Below are 18,989 nucleotides of genomic sequence, written 5' to 3'. Positions count from 1 at the left end.
CCTCGCCAGGGAAATAGAAAAAGCCCCGGAGCCCGCTGTCCTCCGCACACATACCGCACAGTACTCGCACATATGGCGCACGTCCGCAGCGGTAGTCGACAGAACCCACGAGCCCCGTTCGTCCGCCATCATCCCAACCAACCATGTCCAAGTATGTGAGGAGTGTGCCACAGCACTCTCCGTGACCCAGGCCACCCAAATACTTCCCCACACCAGTCTAATCGCTTTCCTATCGCTGACTCACAAGACGAACGCCGAGCGCTTTCGCGGAGCATCACACCACGAAGCGTACACCAAGTGCTAAAGTCACTCACACCCACCCAGCACGCCTTCCGTCTGGTCTGCACCTCTGGGCACGCCTCTCTTCCCGGATATTACTGCACTCGTGCGGCCGCAAGAGATCTAACTCACCGGGCGCCGGAGGAAGTGCCGTCCAGCCCAGACGAGGCGGGCGCACCATTCCTATACCCCTCTGTTATCGAGCGAATATGGACTTCTATATACAGGCAGGGTCGGCTCAGAAACCCACCTCCACATCCGTCCCTATTTATTTATTTATTTATTTATTTATTTATTTATTTATTTATTTATTTATTTATTGTCATACTCTCATGGCCAGGGGGCATTACAGAGAGGAGTGCTGGTTATTACAAATAAATTCGTTGACAATATTCTTGAACTTAATGACGTCAGAAATGGCAGTGATGGAGGCTGGGAGGTGGTTACAGTCATTCGTCGTTCGTGGTAAAAAGGATTAAAAAAAAACGTTGATGCGACAAGTGGGAACTTCAACCGTGCGTGACGTTATGTATGATGGCGGGGAGGTTAGTTCATCCTTAAGTGTTTCGTTAGTGTGATAAACCTTATGAAAAAGGCATAAACGAAAGTATTTGCGACGTAACTCCAGGTTGGCCAAGCTAAGGCTTATTTTCATTTACGAGACACTTGCATGACGCGAATAATTAGAAAGAATAAAACGAGCAGCTCTGTTTCGAATGGATTCGATGCTATTTTTTAGCTTTAGAGTAGAAGGGTCGAAAATGGAGCATGCATATTCAAGTTTAGGTCTCACTAAGGATTTGTACAGAAGTAACTTGACAGTTGCAGTTGCCGACGAAAAATTACACCGTAAAATCCCGAGCATGCGACTAGCGTTACTGTAAATGTAATTTATATGAATGTTCCAGGTAAGATTGTGTGTAATGTGGATACCAAGATATTTGTATGATAAAACATTTCCTACAGGTATGTTGTTAATACTGTACGTAGGAAGGGTGGTATATCTGACAGCATGGGACACACGCATCGCCTTACATTTAATAGAATTGAGCTTCATTTGTGATCTAGAAAACCATGATGTTACTATGCCAATGTCTAATTGAAGAGTATCGCAGTCGCCAGGGCTAGAAATGACACGATAGAGAACACAGTCATCAGCGAATAACTTGATTGATTATTTAATTTGGTCTGGGAGGTCATTTATATAACTTAAAGATAATAATGGTCCTAGAACTCACCCTTGGGGTGCACCAGAGGTACACCTATATCTTATAAGAGGACGCTGTGGCTGTAACGCAGTTGCACATCCTCCCCAACGTCCCTTCTTGATGTCCTTCACCCCACATCCTATTCCCCCGTTCTTCGGGTTGCAAGGGCACCCCGACCTTATTTCACGTAACGCTGGAGTGCCAGCTCCCACCACCGGCCTCTACACATACCTCACACAAGCCCCGTCCCAACCCTGTATAGCTAGGAGGTTGTGCTAAGCAACGGAAGCCCGCCGGTTCAGCGAGCTCTGGTCGAGCGGGCCCACGACATCGCCATAGCCACTGGAGCCGTTGACTAAGGGCCCTACCCTTTTAGCCCTACAATGCCAATAAAGTTCTTTCTCTCTCTCTCTCTCTCTCTCTGTCTCTATGCCTCCGCTCTTCGGGACATAGGGCTCGAACAAGCTGATGCCAGAGCTTGGCGCCTGCTTCACATCTGAAAGAGAAGCACTCAAGTTTTAGTCCGCTCATATCTTAAGCGTCATCGCTCTCCTAATGCAAATGCTAGGGTAGCTGGCAAATAAAATCTCGTAATTTGTATAGCTATAGAACATTACATTCGACTTAGCATTGATATCAGCTCCCGTAAAACTTCTCGAAATGCTCAGGTTGCTTCCTAAAACCAGGGACAGAAAGATTATCTGTACGGTGAGATTAGACGTCTTGAATTAGCGTGAAAACGGAAAGCACTCCACGTCACGAAAATCACTGAGCGTAATTGCTGGCACCCATTACAGATTCTTTTAGACTTGGCCAGCGAACCATGTGCCAATACATTCCTAGGTGTCCGCCGTCTATAAAGAGAAGCAAGGCGTCTTGCCTGTTTCTATATGATGAATATTCCGCTGCGGCATCCCACTAGCACCGTATAGTAGAACCCATTGATCCCTACATATTACGCAAGTCGGCGTGGTACAATATGACGCAGCTTGATTGGCGACCTCAATTAGTTAGACGTCGCTAGCTAGTGCAGTCACCCCAGTTAATTATCGTACGGCTAGACAGCTCGTGAAGAAGAGCAAAAAAAAGTCTGTGCAGCCGAATACGAATGGACTGAGCTGCATCCGTCCAAAACTCCTGCGTCACTCGAGTCAACGTTAGAAGGCAACCGCTACTTTCTCACGTTGCGGTCGCGCTGAATAAGCAAACACTTAGCGAAACTGGGAGTTGTGAATCTAAACTCTTCATTCGGCGCACTTGGGCCTTGAAATACCGAGAATGCTCGGGTCGCAACAATAGCGGCGAGCAACGTCGACGGTCGTCAAGTCTGAGCTCATAGGTCAAGTCTGTCAGCTATGTATACATGCGTGACTCATCCTCTATTGCAGAGAAGTCGAGAGTGCTCGTTTGTCTTCGAGAATTTGTACTACACTATTCGCGACGCGCGCACAATCTGATGAGACACGCCAGTACGAGTCATTTGCTGTAACAATTATATTTAATTATTGCGCTTTGGCGTGCCGTAACCACGATCTGGTTAAGAGGCAGGCCGTAGTGAGGGGATGAAGAATAATTTTGACCGCCCAGGCTTCTTTAAAGTGCACACAATATGCACTGTACGAGTGCTTTTGTAATCCGCTGAGATCGGAACGCGGCTGCCTTGGCGGGGTTAAAACCCACGACCTCCAGCTCAGAAGTGCAACGTTACATGCCACTGGGCTGTTGCGGAGGGTCATTTCCTATAGAACTGAACTCAATTAATTCGCTATAACGTAAAGAAATTTCGGGTACTGTATATAGAAGCATCGCGCGCCGAGCGATAATTGAATACTATAGTGATGATACAGCTAAACACCATCACCGGCGTAAAGCAAAGCAATGAACGCGTGACAATGCTAAAAAAAATTATTTTTCAATTGCGTCTGGAAAGGCCACCGAATGGTTGCGGTCAGAGAGCTCTGTAATATTCCGACGCGCGGCAATGTTCTCATTGCGTTCTGAAGGAGCAAACACCAATACGGGGCCGATGCGCATTGAGGCCAACGAAGAACGTTGAAAGCGAGCTGCGCACACTGCAACGAGCGACACCACGGTGGTTACACATTTAAATTGAAACTTTCTTTTTCTTAGTTCTTCCATCCGTTTCCGGTCGCACTGAACCAGGGAAATTGGTACCTAGAGCGGTCATGCCGACGCTATAGCGGTAAGCCAGAATGGAGCAAAGTTCTTGACTATAAACCTTTATAAAATTCTGAGGTTTCACGTACCAATACCACGATCTGATTATGAGGGACGCCGTAGCGGGGGGACTCTGGAATAATTTTGACCACATAGGTTTCCTTAAGGTGCACCTAAATCTAAGTATTACTACCATTATTATTACTACTACTACTAATACTAATACTACTGATTGTTACTACTATTACTACGTAATGTTGGAAACACGAGCACTTTCCACTCTGTCGCCATTGGATTGATGAATGCATTTTTCCTTTTATAACAAAAAGTTATTCCTACCAATATTTTCAAAAAAAGAAATTATTTCAGATGAGGAAGACACATAAATAAAGAGGGAACAAAGATTTATGTGGTATGAGAAAAAGTGCATATATAGCGAGATTTATAGGCTCAACCACTGTTTCTTACAAACGCTGCGCTGAGTTTGAACAAAAGTCTTCTTCGCTCGAGGTTGCATCACGCCTTCCACGTTTCATATAACGATAAGGAAGGTTAGGGAAAGGCCTCCTTGGCCTGCGCCAGAATGCCACCTCGTCTGAAAAAAAAAAAAAAAACTCTACCCCACCACAGCCTTGTCCTGAATCCTTCGAGGCGTTCTCCCGCCTTTCTAAACCCGTGATAACCGCTCAGAACCAGATAAGGGTCCAAATGACTTGTCTTCAGTTCTTGCAATATCAGTCATTGTCCTTTCTTTTGCCATTGCCCCTATCGCCTTATAGACACACTGCTGACATCTTCCCCTAAATCCGTGTCTGTCATCATTGTTGGTGTCCACCGCGTGAATCCAATTTGTAAAACTCCAAGAACTTCTATTACAACTTAGAGGTACGAATGAGACACCGCGATATCGCATCTGCTGAAATTAACTTCGGCGCCAGTACGACCCTTTCGAAGAATAATCTAAACATAGCCTATAATTTATTATTGGTCGGAATAACCTATTCAACTCAAATAATACATGGTTTCCTTTTGATTACATGTTACTACCTAAAACTCATAAACGAGAAGAGAGGGGGTTAACTGAGGGTTAAGCAGTTACCTGATTACAGCGCCCTTAACAAAGAATAGCAATGTTCAGCCCACGCGTTCGAAGTCACTTCATCACATATTCAGGAGCACATAAACTGCATCTGCCATGACCATTCTGAGGTCTGAACTGTGTACTCTTGCGGACGCGGAAATGTTAATTATGTCTCTAATGGTCAGTGATAAGAAACTCTTAGGTGTGAGGCTTAACGGCTAATATCTCAGCAACTTCCGGTTTGCAGATGGCGTTGTCCGGCGCAGCAACACGAAAATGCATCGCGAGGAATGATTGACGACCTTAACCGAGAAAGTGTAGGAATATAGATAATGATATATAGCCTGGCAAGTGCACAAGAGGTCAGGATCGCCAGTCAACCTCCATAGAGTCTGTGAAGGAGTACGTCTACCTAGGTCAATTACTCAGATGGGACCCTGATCATGAGAAGGAAACTTAGGGAGAATAAAAATGGGTTGGAGTGCATACGATATTTATTGCCAAATCCTGACTGGGAGCTTACCACTGTCATTGAAAAGAAAAGTGTGCAATCATTGCTTTCTACCGGTGCTGACATATGGGCCAGACACTTGTAGACTGAAAAAGAAGCTCGAGAACAAATTAAGGACCGTGCAAAGAGCGATGGAGCGAAGAATGTTAGGCATAACGTTAAGAGACAGGAAGAGAGCGTTGTGGATCAGAAAGCAAACGCGGATGGCCGATACTCTAGTTGGCGATACTCTAGTCTGCCGTTCTACTCAGACCATGCAGTGCGTACTTCCATCAGCTTAGCAGGAATGCTTGCGTTTTTTTTTTATGGTGCGGGCTCGCGCCACGCTTATGCCAGCCCCCAACGGCAGAGCGCTGGTTGGGCTCCTCCCCGAGGTGAATGAGCGCATAGCGTTGTCGTCGCCTGCACGTGGCGTCCACGTCGCTTTGTCGTTTGTGTCAGCCAGATGCACTCGTATCTCTGGAGACTATCTAAGCGTCCTGGCGCGAGATTTGCATGGACCGCCGAGAGCTGGAGAGCCCGATGGCGGCGAGAAGGTGCCTCGACAGTTTGTCTAATGGATATCGCAATATCGTGGGTCTCTCCACGCCAAATGCATCAGATATTGAGCCAGACAATCTTCGCCTTTTCTTCTAAAAGAAGAAAAAATCTTGTTTGTTTGACCTCGCTATATTGACAAGCGCCTCGCTAGCAAATTTCCTGTCCCTCCCCCCCCCCCCCCAAAAAAAAAGAAAAATGTTCAATTTGTGGCCGCCATATGGTGTACCGGAGCGAAGCTCGAGTCCTGACCTTTGCTTCGGCCAATCTGGTCTGGATGTGCCACCGGTGACGAGTGCCATTCTTAGCACCCGCTATCTATTGCCGCCATAGCCATTTTGCTTTCGCAGCCGTGGTGAAATCGCTTTGGGAAGAAAACTGTAAATATATATATATATATATATATATATATATATATATATATATATATATATATATATATATATATATATATATATATATATATATATATATTACTGCGATTAAGATAATTCTTAGGGTACTTCACGCCCTTTCTGGTGTCTGCCTGCCTGCCTGTCTGTCTGTCTGTCTGTCTGTCTGTCTGTCTGTCTGTCTGTCTGTCTGTCTGTCTGTCTGTCTGTCTGTCTGTCTGTCTGTCTGTCTGTCTGTCTGTCTGTCTGTCTGTCTGCGCTTGCCTCTAACCATTTTCCAGCCAACCTGGATCCCTGGGTAGTTCATATTCGCATCGTCCTGCTGTACTGAGGAGCAGGGCTCGAAACCAGCCGTGGCACGAACTTGGGTCTCTGGGTACCTCCCAGTGTGTGCCTACGTGCCGCTCTTCAACGAACCTCTTCGAAACCGACGCGGATCGCTGGATATAAAGCACCGGATGTGAGGTACTGCGTTATGTACCGCTCTTGAAAGGACCAGTCTGACGCCGACTATGACGCCCTGGGTGTGTGCTACCCGACATGTGCGTGCTCTTCAATGAATTAGGCTCTTTGATACCAACTTGGGTAATTGGATGTGTGCGTATCAGTAGTTGTGTGCGTCTCTTCATTGAACCTCTATGGCGCCAGCTTGTGCAATTAGGTGTGCGATGACAAAAAAAGATCGCTTAAGTTTCTCAGGTGCTCGGCGGAATCAAATCCGCACCGCGCGGACTTTACGGTGGCACCGCTAGAATGGGCAACGTGTGCAGTAAGAATAGCGAGCCCAGCTGCAAACACGTTTTGACCTTGATAACGCGATGTGTCGCTCATCGCTCTAATGCTAATCGCATTTACTCCGACATTCAGCGTCAGATGGGTTCTGACGGATTTTCTTTCTGTATTGCATTCAAATTTTGTTGCGGGTGATTGATAAGGCATTATTTGTTAAGATGATATTTGCTTTGTCAATTTGTTTCAATTTTTCGTATGTTTACACCAGGAAATAACGTTAAAAATCAATCAATTTGCATTTTTTAATCGACCCTTTTTATGTTCAAAGTCATTTTAGTTTCATTTTATCGTTAGGTCAACGGAAACAAGCGGCCAAATATACTTGGGAGCTCCAGGACGAAGGAGAGTACACAATAATAGTACAGAAAACGCTGAGAAAAAGCGCAGTCTAAGGTATGTTTAGCAACAAATTACATAGTGAAGTGCTCCCAGCAAAATTATAGAATTCGACGGATTTGTTAGCGAAAATAATCAACATTTGCTTGTAATTGTTTCTGAAGTCGCGGTAGTCATACTACCCGTATTGATCGTGTGGACGGCCACATGGATAAATTTAATAAGTACAATGTCGAACACTCAGGATAATCAAACAAAAAAATAGAAGCTGCTATCGAAATATAGTATTGGAAGAAATGCCAAGAAAAATGAAGAACTGGCTGTCACTGCAAGGTTAACGATTAATTTTTGCGACCCCCAATTTGTGATTTATTTGAATAAAATTTCTTATGTTGTAAGTAATTCTGTATAGTTATGTTCATGATAATGTTATATAAGTATTTGGAACCTGTGACACAATTAATTCCCAACTACGACGAATACGCTGCTTCCGATATCGGTTTAAACGGAACACCATTTTCAGAATATTGATGGAAAAAAAAAAAAAAAACGCGCTTAGGTTGCGGTTTCCGTTGCCGTTTCCTCTAGTGCCATCTGCAAGAGAAATACAATTACTGCACATGACAGTTCGATAGGAGGTGGGCTCCTCGAACGTAAATGACACATTTAGCTCATTCCATTTCCTACTATGGACTCACCAAATAGAAATCGTTAAGCAATTTCACCGATCATTCAGAATTCATCTGATTCCCCGAGCATTATCTAATTTGCCACGCGTAAACGTTCGAGTCACGGGTAGATCCAACAATTTCCATCCGATAAAGCCACGTTTATGCAGTCGTAGCATTGCAAATGCCTAAATTTCGCGGATGTATTTAATATAGATTTAATCATATAACACAGCCTAATTCAGGAGTGTAAAGAAGGGCGAGAGATCGACGTAACCATGTCGGCACGGACGGTATCGTGCAATTGAATGAAGCGAGCAAGGCTGTTACGCGCTCCATTTCCCGATAAAGAAACAATGACAGTCGCGGTTGTCGTACCGCAAAGGATCCGGCCTTCCGACGACAACCAAAGGGCGTTGAGTCACCTGTGAAGCAATGTGTTTATACTGCTTTAATCAAAGCAGCGCGTTGACTCACGCACGAACGCGCGCGTCCTCTTAAAATTTTTGTTTGCTGAGCTCGCGCCATCGGCGGGAATCGCTGCTCACTTCGTCGAGTTAGTTGGCACGCAGCCATCTTCGCCCGCCAAAGGGGTCACGGTTCACGAACGTGCGCCCCTTGGAAAACATTTTATAATCTCGCGCCCTCATTTCGGCGCGCGCGCGAGTGAAGACGCCCCAGCGCCATGGACATCGCGCGCAGCGTGGCGTGCGTCTAATTGTCGTACAAAAATCCCTCACGTGACCTGATCCTAGGTGCCTAGGGACAGGATCGTTTAGGGACTTTTGAGAAGGCATGATGGTTGCGCCGAGCGACGCCGTGGCGTGTTCGTTCTCGGCGTGATCGTTCACCGGCTCGCGCGGACCGCGCGTTATTCAACGTTGCTTATGTGATTGTGCTTGCGTTGCTTGTGTGTTGGTTGTACGTACTTAGCGGGAAAGCCGCGAGTAGTGGTGATGCGACAGCGCGGCTTTCGCCATCTGTGCTTTCGCCTCGGTGAGCTCTGGCAGTACAGAATCTGCGTTGTGTGACCCGTGCTTCCTTGACAATTGAAATGTCGAAGTGGCCAAGCGCCTCGGCAGCGAAGTTCTGCGAACCGCGATGCCGTGGCGTGCGTTGAATCTCCGGCCCACGCCGACCGCTGGTCGTGTGTCTCCGCAGTGAGATCAGTACTTGTTGGCTAACAGTCGCGCAGTAGTAGTGGTGTGGCATGTCGGCTTTAAGTCTCGGTGAACTCTGGCGGTGTGAGATCCGTATTTCTGAAGAATTCATTGGTGCTGACGATTGAAATATTCAAGTGGCGTAGCGCCACGGCAATGCAATTTGCGAACCGGCGCTGTGCAGCAGCGTCGTCGTGTTCGCCCCTTTTCGGCAGCGTCATCACATCGCACATGCACTTTTACTTGACGGGACTCGTAGGCGGAGGTATTGCACGTGTTTTTCGCCACGACTTACGTAAGTAATATAATGCATAAGGTGGTGTTTGCTCACAACTGTTCACGCGTCCTTGAAATAGGGCAGCGCATGTTCTCAATCGTGTTCAGCGCTAGTGCACTATCCGTCACTTCATGTGATTTACTTTTATCGTGGGCTTTACGACAATTATCGCGTAGTGCTGTGAACATAACGGAGCTTTAGTGATGTCACATGATCTGCCAGAATTCCACGAAATGCAGAGTAGATATTTAATATTATTCGTACTAAGGGCGCGATAAGCACAGTGAGGTGGAGCCTAATACTGTGCCCTGTAATCTTCAGCTGCATTTGTGCCCGTTTTTCGCGCTCTTAGTTTTAGCAACGGGACGCAGGGTTAAGTGCAAAGTTGGGACGAATGAATGTGTATATACGTCTGCAATAACGTCACCGCAACACATTTGTTACCTTGAACATACTGCCCCCGCTTTACTATAATCTCAGGTGCTCTCGAACTCTCTATTTGCCGGTATTTTTATTTTCACGTGCTGAATGGTCCTACCGCAATACATATATATAGTGAGGTGAAGCTGATTAATGTTGCCAAGTGCTTTGACAGTGTCAGATCTAACAGTTATAGAATGACATGGCCAATACAACAGCTCATACCTTCACTTTAACAATTCTATTAGGACGGTCAAACTAATCTTACAGCACAGAAAAGCAACGTAAACACCTCAAGAGTTGATTAGCAAGTAATACTGGGAAGTTCAAGTCTAGTGACCAAGGGTGTGGTGAAGTGCTTTAAACATTCAACCAACACACCTTAAGTGCTTAAAAATTTCTAGCATATTGATGCAGGCTGATCAGACTTACTTTGATATTGGTTGTTTTACAATGAAAATAATAGTACTGCATAAGAGGACGCAAGCGACTCGTGTGCTGCTTGGTTATGCAAACCACATGGGTGCCAGAAATACCCAAACATGGTGCTTGTTTACACACGCTGCTTGCGTTCACTAATCTAACGCTCTCTAATGTCAGCAGTATAAAGAGAGGCTGTAAAAATATGGCTTTGAATTTTGCAACTCCAATTTTGTTTCTTCTGTACTTGTACAACCTATGGTTTTGTGACAGCATCTGCCTAGCTCATTGCCACATTTTGCGACAAAAGCAGTGATGATTCAATCAGAGTTGCCTGTCCTAATATTACTCCAATAATTCTTTAAACAGTTCATTTTTTTAAGCACAAAGCATGTCATGCCCAACTAGAAAATTAACCATGCAATAATCTACTAGAAGTGGCTAAAAAATCAGCAGTCTTCTGAAGTCAGCTTGATTTGCAGCTGCTAAAATTGGCTATTATTGAATTAGGGCAAGGAAGAAACGGCTTGAATAAACATATGTCTCATCAGAAAGTTGCGGTGGTGTGCTGCAGGCTAAAAGCCGTTTCGGCATTGGTCTACCTCTGTCCCAAAACCAGGCACCACAGCCAAGGCGACTTCACTTGGCTTTGACAGCTTCAAATTCGCTTTCACAAGCACGTAATACTCAGTCGAGGTGAGCTCAATGCACATCACCCGCACTGGGGATGCAAAGACATACGGCCAAGAGGATGCCACCTTGACGAAGCAGACACCACAGAGTGCACATGGCGAAGATGGAGTCATTTTTCAGATGTTGAGGAATCTTGCCGAAACAAGGAAGCAAGCACTATTGCTTGTAATCAATGAAATCTGGAATATTGGAATTCCCCACAGAGTGAAAACACTTGGTCATGATGCCACTACCGAAACCAGGCAAGAAACCTGACACCATAGACAACCTTTGATCAGTCTCACTCACATTGACAGTGTGCATATTGACTGAAGGAATGTGCCTCGCGAGGCTGAACCAGCACCTGGGAAAGACAATAGCCTCTTTCTGCATCAAACCATCGTCAATGCCAGCCGCTTTGGAGGAAAGATGTATGGGTTCTTAGTCACAGTCCAACCAAGAAGGATGTTGAGCACAGTCTGCAATGAGGAGGTACTGGTGGCCTTTCGTGAAGCCTGCCCAGTCATTAGTGGTGTGAAAGCCTCTAATGCAACCATATGTTTGAATATGAAGTTATAGTAAACAACCAAAGACTTTTACCAACTGCACAGGTGGAAATGCAGGTAAAACCCGGACCAGCACACTTGGTTGCAGGAGTGATTTGCTGATGAGGTAAGAAGGTGACTTAACAGTTCAAAGAGTTTATTCAGACAACGTGGTACAGTTGCCTAGGGTGCAGACCAAAAGGCAAGTGGTTGCCTGACAAGGAGTCTGTGCCCTTGCTCCCATTCGAGAGCACAAGACATTCAGCGCATAAAATAAACACTAAACAAGATTGAAATACAGAGTGGTTGGTAACATTGAGACGAGAGTTATTTCATATTGAAAAGTTATGTACAATTGGGAAAATTGCTGTAAGAGACAACAGAAAAAAAACAAAAACAAAAAGGAGTGGTTATGCCTGCAGTGACAATAGATACATAGTGATGCTATATTTTAAAGCTTTGAATGATTTACTTTCTTGGATAATGTTTACAGCAGGATGGTGATCGTTTAAAAAACTGGAAATTCTGTAGCTAAGTTTCTGGGTGCCGTAGTTTGTACGTATTTTTTCCTTATTGTAACATATGTGCCGGGTGTTGTAGGTGTGTGCTTTCGTTAGATATTGTTGAAAAAAAGCCGTAGGATCGGAATGCATTTGTAGGTAACTAGCTAACGCTATCATTTTGTTTATAACATTCCACAGTGTACGCAGTTGATGTTTTCTAAACAGTGGTGATAAGGTACACCGAATGCAGGTATGCGCAATATGTATACATACTGTTAGGCTGAAACAGATTAATTTTCTCCAAAGCAATATCAAAAGCTCAATTTTGTTTAGGATGCCACTCATGTGCTTTAGGTAAGTGTGGACATCATCATCATCAGTCTGGTTACACCCACTGCAGCGCAAAGGCCTCTCCCATACTTCTCCAACTACCCCGGTCATGTACTAATTGTGGCCATGTTGTCCCTGCAAATTTCTTAACCTCATCCGCCCACCCAACTTTCTGCCGCCCTCTGCTACGCTTCCCTTGCTAGCAGTGTGGACAGGGTTATATACAGCGGCATAGGCAAATGATACAACTAGATACAGCTGTTATGCGTAATATTATTTTCTGGACTAAATTCTTGCTCCTTGAACTCATTCGAGATCATTAACTGTAGCACCAAGGTAGTGGAACACTACCAGAACAAAGGCATGTAGCGTGCACATCTCAATTCTTCTTATGCCAGTCTTCTTTTTTACACCAATAGCTGCTATGGGCCAACTCCCCTGGTTCTGATGTCTACTGGTGTTGTCACTCTAATTCCCAAATTTATTGCTAGAATATTGCAGATAAAGTTCTCATTGTGATTCATTCAAACATATGATCAAAAGATTGGCAGTCCACAATTCTACATTTCAGCCACTCTGCTGAAGGTACAGTCGTGGCGAATACCGATCCTGGAGAGTGCGATCTAGCCAACAGGTGACATGATTGGCTAACACCTGTTCAATGTCTGCGTGCTGTATATAGAGCTGGCGTCCACGCCTTCAAATTCTTACTCATCACTTGCCCCACTTGTGAAGGCAGTACTATGTTAATTTTTCTTCTTACATGTAATGACAGTGATTGGATGCATCTGCTTTATTAATCTTCTAGTGCTTGGCTTCTCAGATTTGCTGGATGGGGCTGGTTGATGGGGCAGAGCGCGAGACCTAGCAATGGGTAGCTCAAATATAGCTTTGAGAAAACCAAATTAATTCAGCAGTAAGAAGCTAAAGGGTTGTTTTTCTGGAGACCAGAGACCAAGTCTGGATGTTAAAGAGGAGGAAGAAAACTTGTCTTTCCACTTCAACACTGGGAGGCACAACTCCCACTTATTTTACTTCTTTAAAGGAGATTACTGACTTACGCTGGCAAGTGTTCACTTCAACAAACACCGAATGAAGCAAGCTTCCTGCGCATATTTCACCATTTATTGCATCACTTTCACAGTATGAGTGGAACTCCAATTTTCGTTATGCCACAACTTGCCCAATCTTGTGTTTTGCAGTAGTATTTTAGCAGTGCTATTAAGGCACTTACATATTCGTGAATAGTAGTAGAGAAAAAAAGTAAGAAAACAGTGGCTCTTCGTGCATAGACTATGCATGCACCTAGTGCTCTCATGTCCATTTTTTCCGCTATCTGCTAAACCGTTCTAAACAAGAAAAGCTCATAGACAATTATTTTGCAGAGTCAGACAACTAAACCAGTATCCTTGGTAAGCAAGGTTTATTTATTTGGTGATATTTTCTGTGGCCCTGCTATTGGGCAGACAGTTTGACAATTTTAATCATTGAAAGACTTAGCGAAACCTTTTTTGGGTTGTTTTTCCTTGCTTTCAGACTCTGCACATTGCCTTTTAAGGCATGTTTTAAGTGTTTCTTTTTTTATGGAGAGGGCATGTTAACATCTTTTACACCATGTCAATTATGTGGTGCCATAGTGCATTCTTGGATGCAGTCTTGCCCTTTCATTCAGTAAAATATAATGTTTTTTGTGTCATAGGCTGTTTTACATTTGAGTACGAGTGTAGCATTTCGCTAAGTTTTGCCTCTGTCACCCAAGCTTGCTACCCACTGTTGTTGACATGTGACTTTTGTTCAATAAAAGGAAGTCTGTCACTTATCCTGTGCACTGGTTGTCTTTTTGAATTACGATTTGTTGCCTATATTAGTTCTTTTGTTGTATCTCAGATTAGGAATGGCTATCAAAGTTGACATCATTTAATCATTGCACACAATGTGGATGATATGTACTTGCAATATATGGCCACCATAAATAGAAGTTAATTCAAGAATAGTGCCTTTGCATGGTGGGGCAGCCATGAATTGCAGCTATAAGTTACCAGCACTGCAAGTAGCACTGTTTGTGCAGAATATAGTTCAACTCTGCGACTTTCAAACATCATTGTTTTTATCTGCATTTGTATAGCTCCAGTTCCTGTGAACAACACGCATCTGGCGGAAGAGTGGCTTGCACCTGCAGTGGGGCCCAATGAATAGCCAAATTTCTGCCCGTTTTCATGTTATTAGCATATTAGTTGAGGCAGTCGTTCTTATAGTAAACTGTTTGCGCAGTGTAGAAGCCACTGCGGGTGTCAGGATCTTGTACACATCTTCAGCTTTGCAGGGGACACAGCATCTGGCACATAGTTTGTCACAGGCCATGTTTTTGGGGCAAGTTGGGTTTACTCCCTTGCAAAGAGAGAACCAAGCTTGTTGGATATGAATTCAACCGCCTGTACACTCGGTGGCCTTCTTCATTTTGTGTGACATATATGGTTATAGCTACCCTTGCTTTATGCACTTCTTATCCGGCAGCAGTTTTGCTTTTGAAACACTCAGGATAGCTTTCAGCAAGCTGGACAGGAATAGCACTGAAAAACCAGCAGATGTTAATTGTTGCACTTGTCATGCGAAGCTTCCTACAGTATGATGAGGACGGAAATTAATGAAGGTGTTCCTCAAGGCCTTCTAGCTTGTCATGAGTTTGGAGCAACGTGATGTATAGCACTTTTCTGATCGCATACTATAGGTTCAGCAGGTGTGGCCATGGTTGAAGTGCAGTGCAAGGTCAAGAAAACAGATATCTATGAGCAGCACACTGGTAAAGGAGACGCTGGGAAAACTAGTGGGAAGCCTGTTGAACATTTAATTGACCAAGTTGCTGGCTTCATCAGGCAAACTGTGATAAAGAGAAGGAAGTCATCAACACATCAGAAGGTTTTTGCGTATAGACACTGCTAAGGTTCTCAGGCACGTCTCTTGTAACACGCCAACAAATCTTAGTGTGCAGGCTATGCATGACCAACTACATATGCCTTCTGTTTGGACAAAGAACTGCTCATTGTGACTGATGAAGATGGAGTGGACAAAAAAAAACGGCAGCTCCACTAATCTGGTTTCACTGGTATTAGCAGTGCTTTGTAAGTATGCATCGCCATACTCCCCACTGCCTTCTTGGTTGACATCAGCAAGGACCGGCTTGAGGCAAGGGGTAATAGACATCTTTACAAGCTAAAAATGCATGCATGCATGGAGAGCACGTTGTGTCCAAAAAGTAGGCACTTCACAGGGGCATTGGAGAAAAAACAGATTATTGACAGTGGCCAAAGGCAAGCTTATCTGCTACTAAACACCCAACACTGTTGCCATGTGACACCTCTGAAACAATCCTTCTGAAAGAAGAAATCATCCTTGTGCATCCATAAAGAGGGCGGATAGGCAAAGCCCCTTCAGCAATGCGGCCAGCTTCAAAAGGCCCACTTGGCACATCCTGAATGCTTCCTTCTTAGACTTTGCTGGGTGCAAGCATTCTACTGTCCAAAAGTTGTCATTGAGAGCACTGTTGGTTTGGTGGCAATACAGTTCAGAAGCGATTGCAAGAAACCTTTCTTCCGAGTTGGTCTGGAGGCTCATGGTGCTCACAAAGCGACACCATGAGACAAGCAAGGTGACCGGATGCCTCCAAGCCCTTGTTCGTGTATCACACTGTTCTGTTAGTAACAACCATCAGATCTGAAACCAACAAGCTCAAGTTCAGCACTCGTGTGGTTACTGTGGAGGATCCATAATAGAAAGCACAAAACAGAAAACTGAAGGGAAAGGATAAGGCACCACTTAACACCTAGTATTGCTGCAGCCCACCCCCTTTTATTTTGTCTGGTCATGCTACATTTTTTTCTATATATAGGCATGAACTTATCCTGTGCACAGCTTATTGCAGAGAGCATAGGTGATGTTCCCAATCGGTGTCCGATTTTTATATACACTATATGCTGGCTCAAAGAGGCTCGAAACACTGCAATGGAAGCTTCTAATAGAAAAGGTGCCTGGAAGAAAAAAAAGCTGTGCTGCAACCATCTTGGCAACATCTTGTCCCCTTAATAGAAATTGTGCTTCCGTATAAACTTCAGCCCTCCAGTTTAGAGTAAAGTACCAGTGCACTTATGCAAAATGAATCAATTCTCAAAGAGCATGTGCAGTCCAGCCAGAAGCATAGGTATGAATCCGCATTGTGCTCCTGCATTGAAGGTGAATACTGCGTTACAAAATGACGAATGTGCCTTAGTAAGCTTCCCTGCAATATGAATTTGTAATGTACAAAGAATTGTCAATTAAGCTTACCAAGAGCACAGATGCACTTGCAAATTATATCACAATTGAAAATAATGAGCAAACCTATGTGCCCTTTCCACTATTAGTATGCTTTACTGCACAATGCTTATTTCCACCTCTGTATTGCGGTGTAGCAAGCTACGAAAGAAACGTTGCATAATTGAGCTTTTTAAGATTAACTTTTTTGCAATACACCTATGTTCTGCGGTGAAGCCTAAGCAATGTACTGCGTTGAAGCATACTAAAAGTGGAAAGGGGCCACTGTCACTGGACATAAAAAGAGTTCTTTAATTATACCCTATGATTATACACTCGCGCAACCGCCGCCTCTCAGGTCGCCTGAGTGGACATACTGTGCTGGGTGATAGCGGCCCCCTCCCACTTTTAGTATCCTTTACCGCGTAACTAAAATGCGCTGCGGCGAAGAAGCAGTACATTTGTATTGAGTGAATAAACAAATGCTTTTTACAACAGTACAGAAATAAACGCGCACCATGCATCAGTCTAACACATGGAAGAGCGTCGCAACAAAAGGTAGCTGATTCACACAGGCTGTGTAGCCCACTTATCAGTCGTAAAGGCTATTCTGTGTAATTCATAATTTCACACACACAGAAATATGTTTATATGTTTACGTTCGTACTCCTTGCGTAATAAGACTTCCAGAACTTCCACAACAGGTAGTAATTTACGACACACAAACGAAAACAACAGATACATATGCCTTGTTTTCAACTCGGTCGTCATGCAAATGACATATAGCACGGAAAAACGTGAACATGCTGTGTGTTAGCATCGTAAACTTCATACTAGGCAAGGAGCACACCACAATCCCGCGACAGCCGCTAATGAGACCAAAACGGGAGTACATATCTGTGAACGTGCAAATGGAGACCCTAAGCCACTCTGCTCCTCCACCACCCCCCGCTGCACGGCTGAACCACTCGTTTCAAGCACAGCACACCTAACACACATTCAGCACTGAACAGTGGGCGGTCGACGCAGTCGCATTTACATGACTTGTAGCGAGCAGCACATCCCTCGATGTCCGTTAAGCAAAGTCGGACACGGCGACGCCACATCGCGGTTCGCAGAACTTCGCTGCCGATGCGCTAGGCCACTTCGACATTTCAATTGTCAAGCAAGCACGGGTCACACAACGCAGATTCTCTACTGCCAGAGCTCACCGAGGCGAAAGCCGCACTGCCGCACCACCACTACTCGCGGCTTTCCGCCAAGTAACGCAGAACCTACAACCAACACACAAGCAACGCACGTACAATCACATGAGCAATGTTGAACAACGCGGGGTCCAGAGAACGATCACGCCGAGGACGAACACGCCACGGCGTCGCTCGGCGCCAGCATCGCGCCTTCTCAAAAATCCCTAAACGATGCAGTCCCTAGGCACCTAAGATCAGGTCACGTGAGGGATTTTTGTACGACAAATAGACGCACGCCGCAGCGTGCGGGCGAGTGCCATGACGTCACCCGTCAGCGCACGTCACGAGGCCGGCGAAGGTTACGTCATAGGCGTGATTCACGCTCGCGAGGTGGCGCCGCGGTCGCTAGTGGCGGCGACGGCGACGGTTGCCGTTGAGCGGCGGCTTTCTCCGCCGACGTTGGCTTGCGAGTGCGTGCGTGCGTGTGCTTCGGTGAAGCGGCGTCGTAGGGGAGGCGTGTGCCCCCACTTGTCAAACGAAGGAATCCTGCTCATGCGAACCGAGATCATGGCGGGAACGCGGCATTCTCTTCTGCTGTCGGACGAACAACGCGAGGAGCTCAGCGGACAGTTCGAAACGGTGAGTGGAAAGGTGTGCGCGCCCGTTGACGCCGCCCGCCCAAACAGGTGGTCGTCGCTCCTGCGCCGCCTCGGATCCTCGGCGCGCGCGATTGCTTGCTCGGGGGGGCCCCTTCGCGAGAAAAAGACGAGGAGGTTCCTGGGGGGCTTCTCGCGAGGGGCCGCATTCTTTCGTCGCTGGGGCCACGCGGCGGGCGACCCTCGGCCACCCCTCGCAGGCTCCCATCTTCGCCTCGGTATCGTCGGCGCCACCCGGGAATTCTGCGCCGGTCAAGCCGTGCCGGGGCGGCGGTGTATTGTGCGCGTACGTTGTCTGGCGACCCTATCGTCTGCTGCCCACCGGAAAAAGGTGGCTTCGCCGGACGCCCGGCGCATTTTGCGGGGCCTTTTTTCTTTCTTCTGTTTTGCTTTCCGTCTCACTGCCGGTCGAAGGCGCTGCCGCCTGCCGCTGTTTCCTCTGCGTGCTGGCAGAGTGTCGCCGCTTTTTTTGTCTTTGCGCACGGGCGTGTATGTACACTTTCCGGTATACGTGCGAGCGAGCGTCGCAGGCAGTGCGCGAATTCACTTT

General features: G+C 45.7%; 1 protein-coding gene across 1 annotated transcript in view; it reads left to right on the top strand.

The window, feature by feature from the left end:
- Positions 1–18,201: 18,201 nt before the first annotated feature.
- Fim (plastin-2 fimbrin) overlaps positions 18,202–18,989 on the top strand; it is a 69,096-nt gene continuing 68,308 nt past the window's right edge. The window contains exon 1 of the mRNA XM_075673201.1: positions 18,202–18,422. Within this exon, the coding sequence (XP_075529316.1) occupies positions 18,336–18,422 (87 nt within the window). The 5' untranslated portion in view covers positions 18,202–18,335. The remainder of the gene's footprint in view (positions 18,423–18,989) is intronic.

This window comes from Dermacentor variabilis, chromosome 10, assembly GCF_050947875.1.
Source record: "Dermacentor variabilis isolate Ectoservices chromosome 10, ASM5094787v1, whole genome shotgun sequence".
Lineage (NCBI taxonomy): Eukaryota > Metazoa > Arthropoda > Arachnida > Ixodida > Ixodidae > Dermacentor > Dermacentor variabilis.
Note: the sequence above shows the minus strand (reverse complement) of the source record. Positions and strands in the feature narration are given on the sequence as shown.